The 19,695-nt window shown below is 30.0% G+C and overlaps 5 protein-coding genes across 5 annotated transcripts; 1 reads left to right on the top strand and 4 right to left on the bottom strand.

The window, feature by feature from the left end:
* Window positions 1-122: 122 nt before the first annotated feature.
* Window positions 123-609, bottom strand: LOC149056434 (uncharacterized). Its single transcript, XM_089227928.1, has 2 exons — window positions 228-609; window positions 123-148 (listed from the first exon to the last, which is right to left on the bottom strand). The coding sequence occupies exons 1-2, from the start codon at window positions 607-609 to the stop codon at window positions 123-125; spliced, it is 408 nt and encodes a 135-aa protein (XP_089084054.1).
* An 870-nt stretch (window positions 610-1,479) lies between these two features.
* On the bottom strand, window positions 1,480-2,929 carry LOC149056433 (uncharacterized). Its single transcript, XM_089227079.1, has 3 exons — window positions 2,527-2,929; window positions 2,274-2,415; window positions 1,480-1,549 (listed from the first exon to the last, which is right to left on the bottom strand). Exons 1-3 carry the CDS (start codon window positions 2,927-2,929, stop codon window positions 1,480-1,482), a joined length of 615 nt encoding a protein of 204 aa, XP_089083205.1.
* Window positions 2,930-12,475: 9,546 nt separating this feature from the next.
* On the bottom strand, window positions 12,476-15,019 carry AP-1mu (adaptor protein complex 1, mu subunit). The gene is made up of 2 exons (XM_015516881.2): window positions 13,896-15,019; window positions 12,476-13,822 (listed from the first exon to the last, which is right to left on the bottom strand). Exons 1-2 carry the CDS (start codon window positions 14,693-14,695, stop codon window positions 13,354-13,356), a joined length of 1,269 nt encoding a protein of 422 aa, XP_015372367.1. The 5' UTR covers window positions 14,696-15,019; the 3' UTR covers window positions 12,476-13,353.
* Window positions 15,020-15,271: 252 nt separating this feature from the next.
* Window positions 15,272-17,204, top strand: LOC107167717 (protein MEMO1). The gene is made up of 8 exons (XM_015516888.2): window positions 15,272-15,614; window positions 15,678-15,759; window positions 15,842-15,910; window positions 15,963-16,075; window positions 16,132-16,243; window positions 16,314-16,533; window positions 16,685-16,789; window positions 16,891-17,204. Exons 1-8 carry the CDS (start codon window positions 15,566-15,568, stop codon window positions 17,014-17,016), a joined length of 876 nt encoding a protein of 291 aa, XP_015372374.2. The 5' UTR covers window positions 15,272-15,565; the 3' UTR covers window positions 17,017-17,204.
* spn-B (X-ray repair cross complementing protein spindle B) lies at window positions 17,190-19,695 on the bottom strand. Its single transcript, XM_015516886.2, has 6 exons — window positions 19,101-19,695; window positions 18,323-18,452; window positions 18,071-18,261; window positions 17,846-18,009; window positions 17,577-17,789; window positions 17,190-17,508 (listed from the first exon to the last, which is right to left on the bottom strand). Exons 1-6 carry the CDS (start codon window positions 19,174-19,176, stop codon window positions 17,317-17,319), a joined length of 966 nt encoding a protein of 321 aa, XP_015372372.1. The 5' UTR covers window positions 19,177-19,695; the 3' UTR covers window positions 17,190-17,316.

Here is a 19,695-nt window from a genome sequence, read left to right as displayed (position 1 = left end):
TGAACATAATCATCCGCACGTAGTTGTTTTTGATGGTTACGAATAAAGTGTAGTCTTTCAGAAATCAATTTTGCCATCTACGGCGAATTGGCTGAATAATGTTTTCTAATAATGTAGATGATTTAGACTTGTTTCTCTAACCATAAACCTATAAGAATAAAATTGCATGCAGGATACAGTTTTGGTTCGATTTTGGTTATTTTCCTGTAATATATTAATGTGATAACCGTCTTCGCCTCTAGTATACATCAATGGATATTGCAGTGCATCATAAGATCTATTCAATTCGGAAACTCGACTCAATTGTCCACTCCGACCGTGCAGAACTATATCTCTGGGACCTTTATCTTCATTAACTAATAATACAGCTACTTCATCGATGGTAGGTGCATTATATTGGCCTCTGTGTTCATCTTGAGGAACTCTGTCAGCATGAATAATTAACTTAAAGTTTTGCAACTCATCAAAAGACCTCGACTCCAGATTAGATCTAAAGCTCTGTATGAGGTGATTATTTTCACGCAAAACTGTTTGCAATGATTCAATGAGACCTCTTTTCATATTTGGAATCATATTTGTTCGAATAGATATTTGATCCGACTCTGACATAAAATATATTTGTAAAAATTTAGCATTATTTCCAATTTCGGGTAATAAACTACCTACTAAATGATGCACTTGACCCTGAATTTTAAAAGAGGGCATGAAGTTCCCTTCACTTATTTCGTTTGCTCCAAACGATGTCATTTGAAACAGAGTGTTATACCCTCTAGAATTATCAAAGAAATGTTTTAAAAGAGGGTGAAAATTATCAATTAAACTTTTAATTAGGTCTGGAAGATCCTCAAATTGGTGTAAAACAACTTTACCGTCAGCGCAGCAAAGTCCATGGGTTTCATCTTTCCATTTTTTTGCATGGCACTTAGGACATAATATAGTCATTCGTCCAATTTGAAGCGCTTTAATATTTAAATAATCAATCTCGGATTGATAATTAAACGCTGATTTCATACTCAAAGCGTTACGTTGCTCCTGAGCACGTGTTTGAGAACGTTCTGGTGTGTTATTTTGTTGCCTTCTGTTATACATTCGAGATGCATTGGCAGTTCTTCTGCTAATGCGTGCTCTTTGCGCTCTCGGCATGATAATGAATTGGCCACTTACTCAAAATTTGGGTAAGAAAAAAAGGTAAAAAAACTAAGTACAAATTATGCCAGTGTGCTGATGCCAGTGACTGATGTTCTCTTAGATTGTTTACTATAATGTAATATTACAAAAACTTTAGCCACAGCAACGCGTGGCCGGGTCGGCTAGTAATATTATAATATACAAACATGCCCGATAAACCAATAGCAACCACTATATAATACACTACTTATTATTATTTTAATCTGCAACAATAAACTAAATTTTTTATAATTTAGTTTGTTTTTTTCTAGACAGATGGCGCCACTGTTGTATTTTTGACTTACAGATTTCCTACATTTCGGGTGGATTTTCATAAAATATTCTTTCATAATAACCTTGTCCTATCAGTAACCAATAGTAACTATATGTCATACAATAAGTTTACCATATGTTTCCATTTTATATAAGAACAACTCATCCTCTTTGGATCTGCAACCTATAGAACCGTAACAACTAAAAATATTTAGTATATTTTTTGGCCGAAAGAGGGCGCCACTACTTTGATTCTGTTTTTGATTTTGTATGAACTTTATACTTTTTTTTTATTGACAAAAGTGTTACTATAACCTGCAGCGGAGTGTCGGGTTTCAGCCAAAAAAAATTTCAACCAAATCGGTTCAGTAGTTTTCTCGGTTAGCGCGGTCTAAGAAAAACCCTTACAATTTTATATAATAGTACTAGCCGACCCGTCACAGCTTCGCCCGTGATTGGTTGTTTATTTTGCCTTCGGACCATGATATGTAGAATTTTTTATTCAAATATTATTGTTTATTGTGATCGGCTAGTAAATATAAAAAACGGTTTCTAGCGTTATAAATGATAAAAATAAATACTGATAAAAAAGAAATAATTTATGGTTGATAAAGATTTATTAAAGAAAATTTATTAAAGATTTATTAAAATTTATTAAAGAAAAAAAAGAATTAAAATATGAATTTTATAAGACTTCTGAGTATATGATGTTTTTTGTTATATTTCCTGTTGAAATTAAAATCATAAGATGATTCGGGTCTCCAGTTCGAGAAAATGCCACGTATAATTGCCCATGTGAAAAGCACTCTGTACGAAGATCTACGCCAACGTACTTGAATGTTTGACCTTGTGCTTTGTTTATGGTAATGGCAAAAGAAACTTTAACCGGGAATTGAAGCCGTTTGAAAGAAAACGGCAAGTCAGAGGGAATCATGGGAATTCTTGGAATAAATGCAATTTCTCCTTTCGCTGGCCCTGTAAGAATTACGGCTTCTATAATATTATTTCGCAACGATTTTATTTGTAATCTTGTACCGTTACATAAGTTCGGTGGTTGAAGATTACGTAATAATGTAATTGGAGCACCAATTTTTAATTTTAGTTTATGAGGAGGAAATCCCGAAGGAGAAAGAGAATTGAGAAATTCTTGTGGATAATGAATAGCATCATCTGTTGATGTAACTGTATCAATAGATAGATATTCACGTGAGTGTCCATCGAATTTTAGAAGGATGATATCATTAATTTCTTCTGCTGTTACATTTCTTGGAGAGATTATAGCTCTTTCACATAACCACTGATCTGATTTATTGGACAGATTAAAAATGTCTGGATAAACTGTAGAAATCAACTCTAACACGTTATTGACCACCCGTCCAATCGTGTGATTGACAGAAATGTAACCATTTTCATTTTCTAAAGTTCCATTTCCAATTTTCAACAACTGTGCTGGAAAAATATCGTCCCCTCCGCATAAATAAACTCTCATGTTTGTTCGCAAATAAAGTTTTTCAACATAGTTCCATATATGGGAAGATTTTAAGCAAGCATTAACAACATCAGCTCGAGTACCTTTAGGGATTACTGGTAAGGTTTGACGGAAATCACCAGCGAAAACGAATGTTATTGGATTAATAATATATATAATAATATATATATTAATGCATTGGCAGTTCTTCTGCTAATGCGTGCACTTTGCGCTCTCGGCATGATAATGAATTGGCCACTTACTCAAAATTTGGGTAAGAAAAAAAGGTAAAAAAACTAAGTACAAATTATGCCAGTGTGCTGATGCCAGTGACTGATGTTCTCTTAGATTGTTTACTATATATAATGTAATATTACAAAAACTTTAGCCACAGCAACGCGTGGCCGGGTCGGCTAGTAATATTATAATATACAAACATGCCCGATAAACCAATAGCAACCAATATATAATACACTACTTATTATTATTTTAATCTGCAACAATAAACTAAATTTTTTATAATTTAGTTTGTTTTTTTCTAGACAGATGGTGCCACTGTTGTATTTTTGACATACAGATTTCCTACATTTCGGGTGGATTTTCATAAAATATTCTTTCATAATAACCTTGTCCTATCAGTAACCAATAGTAACTATATGTCATACGATAAGTTTACCATATGTTTCCATTTTATATAAGAACAACTCATCCTCTTTGGATCTGCAACCTTTAGAACCGTAACAACTAAAAATATTTAGTATATTTTTTGGCCGAAAGAGGGCGCCACTACTTTGATTCTGTTTTTGATTTTGTATGAACTTTATACTTTTTTTTTATTGACAAAAGTGTTACTATAACCTTCAGCGGAGTGTCGGGTTTCAGCCAAAAAAAATTTCAACCAAATCGGTTCAGTAGTTTTCTCGGTTAGCGCGGTCTAAGAAAAACCCTTACAATTTTATATAATAGTATAGATAGATAATATAATTTTGCTATAGTTTTTTTATTAATATATATATATATATTAATATTATAGTAACTCACTACCCTAATTCCCAAGTCCCAACTCACATATAAGAGTTATGCTTATGTCGCGGACGTTATCGCAACGGCCGCGGCTGCTCTATTCTCGTCCGCGATAACGCGACGGGACTGGTTCGTGCGACGACCGGTCTGGCCGGCACGGACAGTTGACTTAGAACAACGGTCGCCGGACGTGAACGATATTATTATTTGTTAACCTAAACTATAATAAAGAGTGTTTCCACCGATACAAAACGTGTGATAGTTATTTCCCATTCCGATCAACACCTACATTGGCGCAGTCGGTAGGATGAGTAAGGTAAGTGTTAATTTTAATAAACATAATTTTACGTAAATTAAAGTAAATTAGCACATATCGGGTTAAAAGAACCTACAATAGGTGTCCTGATCATACCGGTTCCTAAATAGTTTATTCAAATTATTTTTTTTTTTGTTATTTTAAATACAATAATAAGGGCTTATCCAATCTAAGGTGGTAAATTTTGGCAAAATTTGCATACTGAACAAGTTAACAACTCTTAATCGAATATCTCAATGTTTTTCTTACGTACCAAATATTAAATATGCCACAGAACCTACTATGGGAATTAATTGATATTCCTTTTTAAATAAAAACTAAATTTAAAAATAATATTAATATATTATACAACAATTTTATTATACAAATTCCGATTATTGTAAAAGTTACATATTTTAAGATATATAGATAGATAAAACTTTTTTTAGATTTTACAGTCCTGTGCAACTAATCTTTCATTTCAAAATAATTGTAGTTTTACTTTTAACCATCATAAATAACCTAACCCTATGACATATTATATTACGAAATATAAATTGTTTGCGTATGCTTATATAATACATTATATGAGTGATGACTTGTGACTTATGTAATAATTCTGGGTAAACTATTTCGCAGTTTACTTATATTATGATATCTTATTGTATAATGTATTTCTTTTATTAAAATAAATGACATTCGTATTCATCTTTATTATAATATAAACGTATCGGATGATGTCATGATACCTATCATTATGTTGTGTTTTAGTATCTTCAACACATTTTTTCACGACTATACATAGTACGCAGTGGCGGCTCGTGGCTTGGACGACGGGACGATCGCACCCCCTACTAAAATTAATTAAAAGAAGAAAATTTATTTTTTTTTTTTAATTCTATAATTTAAAAAAAATAATTTTTATTAAGACCTAACTTAAATTTCTAGTATATTTTGTCGTATACGAACATTAAATTTGTTTCCCTTAGATACCAGGAGCATATGGGTACGCTGGTACGCATGCACACACGAGCAGTGTCTGGACGACCGGCAGCGTCGTCCAGACGTAATATTCTGAATACGTACATTTTAACCGATAGCACTGCAATCGTGTGCGTGCGGGTACGTTTAAGCTGCGATCTTATTGCGGGATTTGGACGACCGGCAGCGTCGTCCTGCAGACGTAATTCTGAATACGTACATTATAACCGATGGCACCGCAGTCGTGTGCGTGCGGGTACGTTTTAGCTGCGAACTTATTGCGGGGTCTGGACGATCGGCAGCGTCGTCCATAAAGAAAAATATTAGTGTTTATTTTTAAAATTAACCGTATACGCTCGTTGTTATCGGTTGCTAATCGCTATTGTTATTGTCGATTATTATCTTGAAACATTTTTATTATTTATGACACTTTAATAATAAAATAATATATACATGTATACATGCGTGTACATTTATTTTGAACTGCGGTCTTATATACGCGTTTTTGACGACTGGTAGCGTCGTCCATGATATAATTATATATAATTATAATATTATTTTCATTTCTATTTTCTTCTGCGGCCTGCGAGGCTGCGACTAGTAGGAAACGGCTAAGATTGTCGTCATTGCATACATCTTATAACTTGTAAGTGAACAATTTATTATTTTTTTATTTTAATTACCTATTTCAACATGTCAAATAATGTTATAATAAATGTTTCATTTTATTATTTTCATTATACTTAATTTGACAATTTGTTATATCTATGACTAGGGGGCAGGGCATTAATGTATTATATTTAAAGTCGCACCCCCATCACCAGCACCCACGAGCCGCCACTGACTATCATATATTATTATTTATTATACACAAGGTGTATATTACTGGCTTACTGCAGAATATTTATTTTTACAACATAAAGTTTATTTTAAGACTTGAAAATTGTATAATATATACACACATAATATAATATTATGCATACATTATATACATCTTCTAGAGTTTTCAAACTGCTCCCCCAAAACGCGGTTTTCACTGCAACAAAAATTCATAATTGTTCGTGATCTGAATTCAAAAGTAAAGTGTTTCTATACGCAAATACTCAAAGAGCATTTCAAACACAATTCCAGAGGCTATGTAAACCTATACCTACCTGTGTATTATTAATAATATATAATACAGTACCTACCTATTATACAAAATGTATTATTATACAAAAACTCCAAGGGTGTACGGCGGTTTACCAGACACTGACAATCTTTATAGTATACAAAAATACTGCACTAGGTATATATGTATTATTAGGTACATAATATTATATATATATATGTATATATGCATTTACATTGCGCAGTTTCGATCGTGTGTTTTCCATGCAATTTGTCGCGAGGTTCATGCCAATCTTTCGGGTATTATTTCCGTGTTGTTGCTCTTTAAATAAGAGGGAAACTGTTTTCTTCGGTTATTTTTATATACATAATAATATAATAATACGACCACCACGTGTATATATATATACTATATATAGTACTCGCTCGTGCGTGTGCATGCGTGTATTATGTATTATAATACGACTTACTCTTTTAGCATAACCGAATATAATGGGGTCTCGTTTGCAAAGAACGAATCCGATCATACACATATATGTAGGTATACATGATTATTATAATATGTACATTTCGCGTGTTTCTTTTCAGACTGCGGTGCAGTAAAATACCTGCATAAATCGTATAATATTAAATATACTTACCAACCTACAGGCTTTCCTTATTGACGAAACAACTGACGCGTTTTTGTTATATGTACAATATATTATGTGTATTATAATTTATAATATATATATTATGTGTGTGTATACTCGAGTACGCGAGATTTTAACAGAAATAATCCCTGGCACAACGACGATTTTATGAGACATAATATTATTATATTCGTATGTACTGTACGAGTGTGCTGTATATAATTATTTAGATACTGCCATACAGGTTTGGTATATCGGTATAAATGCTAATGTACAGTCCTTCGCTGTATATAGGTATACAGAGTGATTCACTAATCATACTTACCCCTATCCCATGTAATGCTTTAATTATGCATTTAATTAAATATATGATTTTTTTAGATTCTGAACGAAGTGATGATTCGATCTTACAATGATGTGTGTTTTATTTTGTGTGTGTGTCTGTGTACAGCATAACTAGTCGAAATAATGCTTCGATTTCAAACTTTGGGGGTGGTTTCCGATGTAAAAGTGAATATCCTTGGTGCACTATAAAGGTCAAAAGTAAACATTTTCCAACAGTTTTCAAAAAAATCGAGAAAAACAAAAAAAAAATGACAGAAAAACGGGAATTTTTACGCAAAACCAGCTAGTATTCGACCAAATCGATTTTTTTACATGGTTGTAATTCAAAAACTAATCACTATAAATACTTGAAATTTTGACCAAATTTTTATGTTAGTGGTATCTATGTACAGTTTAATTTTCAAAAATTTTTGATTTTCGATTTTTATGATAATTTTTTTTGAAGGGTCGGTAAAAAAAATTTTGGATGACCAAAAAAACTTGAAAATTTAATACAAGGTTCCTTATGAGTTGTTCTTATTGTAGCTAAAAAAAATTAAAAATCGTTAGTCACAATTTTTTTTTTACAAGCGTTTATAGTTCAAATTTTTATGAAATCTGTCGAAAACGCGAAAATTTGCAAATAATTTTGAAGTTAAAATATCATAAAATTTTTAGTGTTCACAACTAAGGATTAAAAATACAACACAAAACAAACATTTGTTATTATTCAAAAAGTATAAGTCGTAGATACTTGAAAATTTTACCAGTTATTAAGATTGGCATTTTCATTACATGATTTAATTTTCAAAATATTTTGACTTATTTTGATATATTTATAAAGTATAGACAACTGAAATGTTTTGAAGTGTCGATAAAATTTTTTTGGCCCTATCAAAATATTTGAAAATTTAATACAAAGTTTCTCATAAGTTATTCTTAAAGTGATTAAATAATTATAAGAATACATAGGGACAATTTTTTTTTATTAGCATTTGAAGTTCAAATATTGACTTAATACGTAAAAATTACGGCAATATTCAAATTATCTTAGATCGAAATTCATAAAAAATTTTCTTTTTAGATCTAAGATTTGAAAATTTAATACAAGGCTCCTAACATATTTTTACAATAGCAGTTGAAAAATAAAAGAAATATATGGTCACAAATTTTTTTTGATAAGCATTTAAAATTCAAATTTTGACTAACTAAATACATAAAAATTACGGCAATGTTCAAATTATCTTAGATAGAAATTCATATAAGTTTTTCTTTTTAAATCTAAGATTTGAAAATTTTAATACAAGGCTCCTATCATATTTTTACAATAGCAGTTGAAAAATAAAAGAAATATATATGAATATTTTTTTTTTTAAAGCATTCAAAGTCTGAATTTTGACAAAATACATTACAATAACGAAAATTCGCAAATAATTTTAAACTATAAATTCATAAAGTATTTTCCTTTTATATCTAAGATTAGAAAATTTAATACAAGGCTCCTAACATATTTTTACAATAGCAGTTGAAAAATAAAATAAGTATATTGTCACAAATTTTTTTTATAAGAATTTACAGTTCAAATTTTGACAACATAGTAAAAATCAAGAAAATTCGTAAATTATTTTATCCTAGAAATTCATAAAAAATTTTCCTTTTATATCTAAGATTTGGAAATTTAATACAAGGTTCCTAAAATATTTTTACAATAGTAGTTGAAAAATAAAAGAAATGCATAGTCACATTTTTTTTTACAAGCATTTAAATTTAAATTTTGACAACATACGTAAAAATCACGAAAATTCGCAAATTATTTTAAGCTAGAAATTTATACAAAATTTTCTTTTTAAATCAAAGATTTGAAAAATTTTAATAATCTATAATATATCCTAGACTGACAAATCATCTCCGTTCAGAATCGTTTTTCGTATACAATGATACCTATCATTGCATTCAAATCTAACCTACCCTAGTCAGAGGTCAGCCCCACCACCTAATGTACAGCAAAGCGACATCCACTTACCCGCTTTTTTTTTTTAATTTTCCACGTTGGTAGGTAGGTAATTAAATTGTTTATACCATCTAAGAATAGTTTCCTGACACAAACTTAATTTTTATCATACACTAAATAACACAATTTTTGGAAATGTCGATGCATTTAAATCGAAAATTGAATGTCATGTTTGTGAATAGTTACAATTATATGTATCTATTATAATTACTCATTCATTAAATAAGACATTGAGTCATTTATTTTGTAAAATCCACCCCCACCACCCCACCCGCCAACTAACACTAATATAGTTGGATACTATTGGGGTATTATCAATAATTATATACTAAAGATAAAAACTTATTATTAAATCAGTAACCTGAGAAAATTGTATGGATTTTATTTACCCCTGGAAAAGTGGAAACTCTCTATTGTGTTCACAACATTGAGCTGCAAATCATTATTACACCATAAAATAATTTTAGACATATATATGAAGGTATATATAACAACGTATTATTTGAAATCGATTACCTAATGATGATAATAATAATAATAATAATTAAGACTAGGATTCGTACGGATTTGAAAATGTTTTCTGGTTGATCGCATTGTACACAAAATAAGCACACAATACGTATAGGTACCTACTACAAAATATGCTGAATAATAACGCGAAATAGTTTAAGGAGCATAGATTTTTGCATATTGCTATATTAAAATAATAAACCTATACCTAGTAGGCACTAGGTAACTAGGTAAGTATAGGTAAGTAAATTAAATTAAACCCTCTTTTAAAAATCACAATTTTCTTTAATTTATTCGAGTCTTATAAGACTTGCCTAGGCACTTGAGTTTCACATTTAAAACTGTTACAGATGTCAGTTTTCTGAGTCAGAACTCTGAAAAATGTAAGACTTGTCGATTGAAGTTGGACGTAAGACATTTTGTTACTGTATTTCATAATTGAAAATTATAGTTTATTACAGTCTGTTACCATAAAACTAGGTATTTATCTAAGCCATAGAGTTTCTGCAAACCTAACAATAGGTAGGTAAATAATTCTTAAATAATTTTTAATATATTATAATAACAAAAAACAACAAATAGAGGCAAGAATAATTCAGGCGTATAACTATTATTTATTTATGGCTTATTCAGCCTTTAGTTTAATCCGGCCATGCATATGTATTATATATACCTACTATATCTATATCATATTTTATATTGCATCGCACGTGCAGCTTATTAATAATTATCCAGTGATGTGAATAATATAAAATATAATAATATGCATATTTTATAAAAACAATATAATATCATATAATTGGTATACCTACATAACATAATAGCCAGATTTCCACACTCGAATCTCGCGATAATTCAAACGCGATATTGCATTGATTATACAATTAATATTACATATTACAGCACTAACTTCTGCATGATAAACAGACTGATTGCATTAATATGGCACGTTGGCCTCCATATTTACTTTGATAATATATTCATTCAAATTCTGATTAATGGAATTTTTAACTATCATGCATTTATAAGTGATTGTGCCATTGTGGTGGTTATTTTTTTCAAATATTATAAACTTATAACCACCCTTTTTTGCAACCACATTTTAAGTACGTAATTTAAAAATTTATATATATAAATGTATATAATAATTTTATAAAATGGAAAAAAATGAAGTTCAAATGAATTTTTTTCGAGTGATTTAATATTTATTAATACGTTCATATATATTGTGACCATGATGATTTGAAAATTATAGTTATATTAGAACTAATTAATATTAATACCTATTATTGTTACATTTTAAAATACAATTTTGTTTAAATTGTAGATACATAAACAATTTCAAAAATATGAATTATAAATATTAGGTGATTAATGATTATGGTATTTCTTATTTGTAAAAAAAAAATTTCATCACCTGCACAATACATTTTTTAAAGGATATAAAAATCGACTTAAAGTACTTATCCAGAGTAACTTAGTAAGTATCGGATAATATGGTCATTAAGACGTATATTCCTACCTATTCAACAATTTCAATTAAATTTTTAATTATATAATATAAACGCAATCGAACTAATCGAAGGATAGAATAGCTTTAAATTGTAGGTAAACCTATTATTATTTTTAATGTCTATTATGTTTTATATTCATAGCTGTTATCCCGTATCATTATCATGTATGTATAGGTACCTAACATATTAGTGGTGGTGAATCAGGGCCCAATCCCTGAAGACCTAAATCACGTACTATTTGCGACAAGGGGCATCATTTAGAGGGAGGAGAGGGTGTACATTTGCATCAACTTTTTTTTTAAACGACTTCATTGGCCTGCCAACAATAAATACATACACTGATAAATATAATTATTTACACTACATATATTTTATAAGTCGTATTAATAAAAATATATTATGCTATTATGTTTTATTTTATTGATTATATAACTGTTTATTGTGCCATTGTGAGCACCCTTGCTCACATGGATACCCTTATCCATACTATAAATTGCAAGTATAATTTACACTGTACATAACAACATTTTAATGTTAATTATTAGATAGAAGATAAAAAGACTTACAATGTAATGGTAAAAAAAAAACTACTGTGCTGATTATAATAATATTCTGAAAAAACTAAAAAGTAAGTTCTGAAGTTGAATCAAAATAATTCTTCCTCCGTTCAATATCAGTTATTATTTATTTTTGAAATTTGATCATCATTGAATTATTGGTAGTCATAAGTATATACTTTGTAGTTAGATAAAAATGTTATGTTAGTCGCTAGTGTGTTAGTGTGCTTTACCATCTGTGCCCAATAATTGTAAACTTCAAAAAATAATTTATTTTATGTGTCTTTGAATTCAATATTATTATGCGTTAATTATTCATAATTTATGAAAATACAGAAAATCAGCTTTAATCTACAATACTTAATAATACATTAAATATGCAGCGCTATAATGAATTTAATATGAAAGATAGTAAAGATACCTATTCATACACAGAATAAAATTCTTAATTTAGTTATGAAATAATATTACATTATATTCCTTTATCCTACATAACATGTATGATAATAGATATAGGTACAACATTAATAGGTAGGTATAGCATATTTTAGCTTATATGGTTATTTACCAAGAACAATTGTAATTTTAAAATAAAATATAAAAAATAAACTTTTGTAACAATTTGTAATATTTATTATTTATAAGTACATATTACAAAAGATTTTTATTCAGAATAATAATGGTATTAGCACAAAATATATTACATTTTGCCTAGTTTGTTACTCTGTGAAGTATTTTACACACCACCGATTTTATTTACACATTCTGTGTTCAGCTGTAATTTATATTTATATTTATCAATACTTTTTGGATAATACATATTATGTAACCCTTATAGGTACACATGTTTAACTTAAGCTAACACCGCTTGGTATAGTAAATAATAATACAGTTATAATAATATTTATATTATTATATAATATGATAGCACTTCTATCAGCTCTTAATTTTATTCCCAAAAATAAAATAAATTAATAGGTAGATAGTACCTAACATGTCATATTTAAAAAAAAAACAAAATAACAATGGCAGATTAAGTTATACTCGTTTGATATTTTATTCAAATGTATTATATATGTTCTTAACAATAACTAATAATATTAATAATAATTAATAATGATAAAAATTGAATAAAATCTTGGTACATAATATGATGGCTTAAGCCAATAATGACTAAACATATTGTTACGATTTGTTTCATGGAATATTTACAATTTATTAGAATATAGGATATTGTTTTCACAATAAAATCAACAAACAGTTAATATGTACACCAGTCATTTTTCGTTTAGCAATAATAATGTAGTAACATGTTAAATTAAAAATATAATGCACAGGACGGATCAACGAATTAAAAAAAAAAAAAAAAATGTTTTTTGTAGTTTAACTAAAAGTAAAGTTAAGTAAATGCTATCTTATTTGAAGTAATATATAATAATACCATAAATATCATATATTCAGTTATAATAATAATATTAACTCAGTATTTTAGTTGGTTCTTAACTGGTAGTCTCCATTTTGGGTGATGTATCGTACCCAAGGTAATGCTTGATAACCACTCTTCTCAATAATTTTCAAGTACCTGACTTGAATGCCCGATGTTGTGAAATATGGTATTTCAAACCTCACTTGTATAGGAGGCCGACCTTCAGTTTCCTCATTTTCAACACTTGGCAAACCGAAATGTGCTCTCATCAAATATTCTTTGCCACCCGGGAAAGACTTTATAGACCATACTAAAGAATTTTGCTCTGGCATATACTTAACTGAACCAACAGTAGTTTTGAATTTAGGAGAATCAGCATCCATTGGAACTTGAATGACTACTTCTACATTATTGGCAGTAGACCGACGCTTGAACTGTGATTTTGCTTTAACAATATATTCAACACGACTGTGGGCATGTCTTTCGATGACACTTTCAATCCAAATTAAAGGTTTTATGTGTGTACTCAGCCTGTAAGAAGATAAAAGTATTATTACTGAATTGTTATACTAATAAATTAAATTACTTAAAAATTGAACAATACCTGTATGTCATCAAATCAAATTCTCCATCTGGAGGAATAAACGATATAGTTCTATCATTTTCAAATCGTGATAGACGAACACATTGATGGAATTTGACATCTTCAAGTTCTACAGATTTAGATTTTCCACGTCCAGTGCTTTCAAACAATACCTTGTCATTAAGCCCTAAACGTAACTCTGGCATCCCAGACAAGTAGACTCTCATTTTAATTGAACCCACTATTTCACTCCTTAGTACATTTCCATTGGCACTGGCTAACAAATTTACTGATTCGATAACGTCTAAAAATACTTCATTTTTTCTATACTTGAGCCCTTCAGAGCGCCAAGACACAGCATTAGTCACCGCCATAGGGATCCTCGGTTGTATTTCTAATTTATGGCCATCTTGTGTGATATACTCTTGTAGGATTTTGCTGTCAGTAGTCTGTGGATATCCAAAGTCAAGCAGCTCATCCAAAAGTTCATATATGACTACAAAATTGTCACGTATACTCTCCTCTTCGATTTCCTTAAAGTATTCATTCATAACACGTACAATCTTGTGTAGGAACACAAACACCAGCATGATGTTGGCATTCTTCTTGGTCGTGGACACGACATACAGGTTGTTGCATTTTATGTATGTGAACGTACACTCTTCAGTCTGCAGTAGAGGCGTCAATGATCCCTCCTCTTCTTTTTCCATCAACAGTGGCATGAACTTCTCAATGACGTTGGGCGCGATGTCACCACGGTAGTTACGGGATATCAACACTTTGCCCTTGACGTCCAATATGTAGATAGCCGACGCAGACATGTCGTGTATAGAATGCTTACTGTTCACAGTCAATCACTTCATTAGACCCACTCTATTGGTAACGCGAGCAGCAACCACGACACACTAATAAGTAATAACTACACCCTGTCTAGACCAAAAATAAAGAAGTCTTGTTTTGCCGTTTCTTTCGTAGGCTTTCAAATTGTTTTATGCACTCTTTCTCACCAGCCACAACTCGCGCACCGGTATCGAATATCGATGTATTATTAATCCAATTTAATAGCCGACTTATAATTATTTAATTAGGTATGTAATACTTAATACTCACTAATACAGAATACTGTATTACTGTAATAATAATAATAAAAATTTTACCTAATATATTATCTTCGACGAGACAATCGAACCAATCAGCGTGTACTAACGTAAACGTGATAACCGTTTTATGATAAGCGTGGAACCGACCGAACGAAGTTGTCAGTGTTGTCTGAAAAGCGGCGAGTTCGACGCGTGGCCATTGTATTTTGCTGTATGGCCACACCGGATCCGCGCTCGATATCAAACTGTTATCATTAATTTACCAATTACACAGCGATTTTCACATTTTCATTACTATTTACTAGGTACATACTACATAATATTATTTACTATTTAGTATTTACCTATGTGACATGTGTGTATAGTGTAATTTGTAAATCCCTTTGTGTAGTATTACTAGTGTTGTAAGTCTGTAATAGTGTAATTACTTAGTAATAGTCCATTATTAAATAATAATAAATATAGATCGCTATTGTCTTCAATATTTTCTACGATATCCGACTACTGATCGTCTGATTTTCTATTTGACGGTTTTTAAACATTTCTTTTTTTAATTTCGCTGTGATAAATCATCACGTTGATCCTTCGAAAATGGCTGTACGTAGAGCTAGTCACTCTGGGACATGGTACAACGAATCAGGTGCGTGATTTCCTTGTCAACGATCGAGATCAGAATAAAACGTAACAATTTAATTTTTTTCAGCTAAGGAGCTCAGCAACCAATTGGAAAATTGGTTAGGTGCCGCCGAACTCACTCACGGGCCCGCCAGAGCCATAATAGCTCCGTACGTAGTCTCTGAATAGTACATTCAATAATGAGTTATATTTTTTAATCCTCAACAAACCTAATGAATTTCTATCTTACAGGCATGCCGGATATCAGTATTGTGGTGCTTGTGCAGCATTTGCTTATCGCCAAATAAGTCCATTTGTCGTGTAAGTTACAATGATTACAAAACTTTTCATAAGTAACTCTAGTTATTTTTAGGCAACGTGTTTTTATACTTGGACCCTCGCATAATGTCCGTCTGTCTGGTTGTGCTTTGTCAAGCGCTGTTAAGTATAGAACACCATTTTATGATTTACAAATAGACAATGAGGGTAAGAATTTGCAATACTTAAGTAAAATTATGTCATCGTTTACAATTTGTATTTAGTATATAATGAGCTTGAGTCTACTGGACACTTCGAACGAATGAGTATGAAAGTAGATGAAGACGAACATAGTATAGAAATGCAATTGCCATACATTGCCAAAGTGATGCAAGAGTAATAATCATAAAAAAAGTTTACATTTTTAGCAACGATAATTCATGCACAATTTGTTATTATATTTTAGTTACAAAGATAAATTCACTATTGTGCCAGTAATGGTTGGTTCATTGAGTACTGAAAAAGAATCTCTGTATGGACATATATTCTCTCAATATTTAGCAGATCCAAAAAATCTTTTTATTATATCATCAGATTTTTGTCATTGGGGACAAAGATTTCGCTACACATTTTATGAAAAATCTTGGGGTGAAATTCATCAATCAATTAAAACTCTGGATCATAAGGTAGAATATTCTTTAAAGATTATGATTAAATTTGCTTACAATTTTAAAAGACTGAAAATTATTTCAAATTAAAATTCATTATCATAATTGTAGTTATTATATTGTGACTTGTTAATAATTATGTACCCACGTCATTTTTTTTTTTTTCAAGGGCATGGATACTATTGAAACTTTAAAACCAGCTGCATTTGTTGAATACTTAAAAACTTTTTCCAACACCATATGTGGCAGACATCCCATCAGTGTTTTATTGCAGGTAAATTAGAATAATCAATCAAATTGATTACCATTAAATATTGGAATACATGTTTTAGTTTAACAATATCAGTGCATATAATATTACATTTTTTTTAATAGGCGGCTTGTCACTTACGAAATCAAAAATTGTCACTCAAATTTTTAAAATATGCTCAGTCCAGCAAATGTTACAACCTGGGTGATTCATCAGTTAGCTATGCTTCTGCATCCCTTATAATTGAATAGCAATACTACTTCATAGTGAATTTTTTCAATTCATATTTTTCTAAAAATAAGTTATCAGTAAAAACCTATATACTTAATTACATATTAAGATTGTAAACCTTAATGGTAATCAAGTTTTATTTAAATTTGTTTATATTATTATCCTGTAAGTTTTTTCTTAATAAAAAAACACATTATTTTTATATAAATATATTTTGTAAAATTGATATATATCATGAAAAAAATATGTCATGACTGATGATAAAAAATAACTCAAAATATAAATTACTTTTGTTGAAAAAGCAATATATTTTAGTTTAGTCATTCAATCCCTTGTTCAGTAACTCTAAAAGGAACACTTGTTGGAGCTGTATGTGGGCTGAACATTACTTCAATGTATCTAGAAGAATGTGTCTTGGACATCATAAGCCTAGTAGTCACCAAATTAGCCCATGAAAGTCCTAAAGATGGAACTAATTTATATCCCTCAATATCTGATATTGATGATGTCACCTATTAATGAAAACATGAAGATGAAATTAATAGTTTGTTAAATTTGTTTTTGGACATATCTTTATTACCTGATTAACACATAAGATCCATAGTCCATGTTCAACAGATAGCTTATGTAGGAAAACGGCTATATCTCTGAGATCTCTGGATCTACGAGGTATATCACTTGGTGTGTATTCACCACGAAATACTGCTGTTATACTATCAATGATAATAAGTTTTATAGGTCTGTGTAACAGTGCTTTTGGAAGCATTTCATGGATGCATTTTTTTAAATCTTCCTAAAATTAATGAAAACAGTTGGAAAAAATCTTTCAATCAAAATAAAATAATTTACCACAGTTGCTATGTGACTAATGAGAATATTGTCTCCATAATCTGTTTGACATAATTCATTCATATAAACTGTATTGTCACATTGATACTTAAAACGAACATTAGAAATCATCTGCTGTATTCGACTAGAGGGAAATCGATCTTCAGTACAAATGTATGCAGCTCCTTAGTTTAGACAAAGGTCAAGTTTAGAAACTGTTATACAAAACAATCAATTATTACCAACCAGATTTTGCTCCTTTAAGTGGTAATGGTAGTTGGACAGTGAGTGCAATCTGCAAACAAAATTGTGTTTTCCCACAGCCACTTTCGCCTGAGATCTCTGTTATGCCATATTTGAATAAGCCTCCCCCCAAAAGTTTATCAATGTGTTTACAGCCTGTAGTAAGTACTTGGTTGTTTGATTCTTGATGGCATCTATAACAGTATTGAAGATTAAAACACAATACTTTATAGTTTGGTTTGAAATTCATTTTACTTGACATTTGAAGCACTTATATTAGCTGCTGCAATGAACACACGGTGAGTGGCTACAACTGTCAAATTTGCTTTTTTTCTAAATTCTGCCTCAGTATACTTTAATATATTTATGGATGATAAAAAACCTCCTAAACAATGCAAAACAGTAATTATTTGTAAGCAATCACAATTATATACTATTTTTGGAATAATATTTATAATGTAAAATTATGTTATATTTTTATTTCTATTTTCACAATTAATCAATTTAACTATTAACTTATGACAATAATATAATCATGGCATGAAAATAGTGATGATGAGCTACCAAAAAAAAAAAAATATATATAACTTCAAAATTCAATTGAATTATGTGGATTTTATATTACACACCTATATTTTCATAATATAGTAAATTACTTATGTTTATATTACTCTAGATTGTTTACATTATGTGAACATTTACCAACACTTCATTATAAGCCATCACAAGTAACAGTTTCAAGTTTATAGAATTAAAGTTATTAACAATATGGCTCTTGTAAGTTTTCATTGACAGAAAGAGATGTCCGCATTTGATTAAGATTACTGAATAGTATGTACAAAATTACATGTCATCATATACATACTATTGAAGTTCTTAGCAAGCTAAAAATCTATTGGTTTATAAATATATAAGCAATAAGCATATATTAAAAAAAATATTATATAAACAATCAAATTTAGGTTATTTTTGGAGACTTCTGAAAATGATTAGTCTTTGCTTCCTTAAAAATAACATAATTTAACATTTTTACCTCTAATTAACGCGGCCTGTGTGTATGGGTCAAAAATGCTTAAATCCAAATCATCGTCAACTGAAGATGAATTCATTTCACCAGCAGTAGCAGTGATGTGGATTCACATTTCTCAAACGTCATAATTCACTCTTAGAACATATTTTTAAAACAATTGTGAATTCTAATGCAAGTTCCATACACATACTAAAAATACTTAGATAAATAGTTTAGAAGAGATGGATACTACAATATTAGGTACTGTACTTCACTATGATTTGTCCAGAATAATTTAAATCTGTCGTTCATTTATTCTGTGACTTAAAAAATTAAAGTATATTTGAATTATAATTTTAGTCTTTACTTTTAACTTTTTAAGTGCCCTAACACCCTCGCCTAACACCGTAGTGGCGCAGTAGTGCAGTACCGTATCACGCCACTATCACAAGACGTGCACCATTAACTAATAGCGTTTTCCACCTGACTGCACTAGTCACTAGTGCACTTTTTTATGTTTCACCAGCTATATTCCAGTGTGCACTAAATTACTAATTTTATGTTCCATGTTACTGCACTACGCAATTTTTTTTGCACTCAGTGCAGTGATAAACGATAG

The sequence above is a fragment of the Diuraphis noxia genome, unplaced genomic scaffold (assembly GCF_037042655.1).
Source record: "Diuraphis noxia isolate RWA-SAM2 unplaced genomic scaffold, SU_Dnox_SAM2 contig0004, whole genome shotgun sequence".
Lineage (NCBI taxonomy): Eukaryota > Metazoa > Arthropoda > Insecta > Hemiptera > Aphididae > Diuraphis > Diuraphis noxia.
Note: the sequence above shows the minus strand (reverse complement) of the source record. Positions and strands in the feature narration are given on the sequence as shown.

Bases quoted from the DNA above. Each gene is read 5' to 3' on its own strand.
- LOC149056434 (XM_089227928.1), bottom strand. From the start codon at position 609: ATGTCAGAGTCGGATCAAATATCTATTCGAACAAATATGATTCCAAAT. The intron at 149-227 runs GTTATCACATTA...TTATTCTTATAG, and splicing joins GTATACTAGAGGCGAAGACG to GTTTATGGTTAGAGAAACAA.
- LOC149056433 (XM_089227079.1), bottom strand. From the start codon at position 2,929: ATGAGAGTTTATTTATGCGGAGGGGACGATATTTTTCCAGCACAGTTG. The intron at 2,416-2,526 runs GTGCTCCAATTA...TAATTCTTACAG, and splicing joins TAAACTAAAATTAAAAATTG to GGCCAGCGAAAGGAGAAATT. The intron at 1,550-2,273 runs GTACGTTGGCGT...TATGACATATAG, and splicing joins GCACAAGGTCAAACATTCAA to TTACTATTGGTTACTGATAG.
- AP-1mu (XM_015516881.2), bottom strand. From the start codon at position 14,695: ATGTCTGCGTCGGCTATCTACATATTGGACGTCAAGGGCAAAGTGTTG. The intron at 13,823-13,895 runs GTATTGTTCAAT...ATCTTCTTACAG, and splicing joins TTTGATTTGATGACATACAG to GCTGAGTACACACATAAAAC.
- LOC107167717 (XM_015516888.2), top strand. From the start codon at position 15,566: ATGGCTGTACGTAGAGCTAGTCACTCTGGGACATGGTACAACGAATCA. The intron at 15,615-15,677 runs GTGCGTGATTTC...AATTTTTTTCAG, and splicing joins GACATGGTACAACGAATCAG to CTAAGGAGCTCAGCAACCAA. The intron at 16,790-16,890 runs GTAAATTAGAAT...TTTTTTTAATAG, and splicing joins CCATCAGTGTTTTATTGCAG to GCGGCTTGTCACTTACGAAA.
- spn-B (XM_015516886.2), bottom strand. From the start codon at position 19,176: ATGAATTCATCTTCAGTTGACGATGATTTGGATTTAAGCATTTTTGAC. The intron at 17,790-17,845 runs GTAAATTATTTT...CATTAATTTTAG, and splicing joins TTAGTCACATAGCAACTGTG to GAAGATTTAAAAAAATGCAT. The intron at 17,509-17,576 runs GTAATAAAGATA...TTTCATTAATAG, and splicing joins GGATCTTATGTGTTAATCAG to GTGACATCATCAATATCAGA.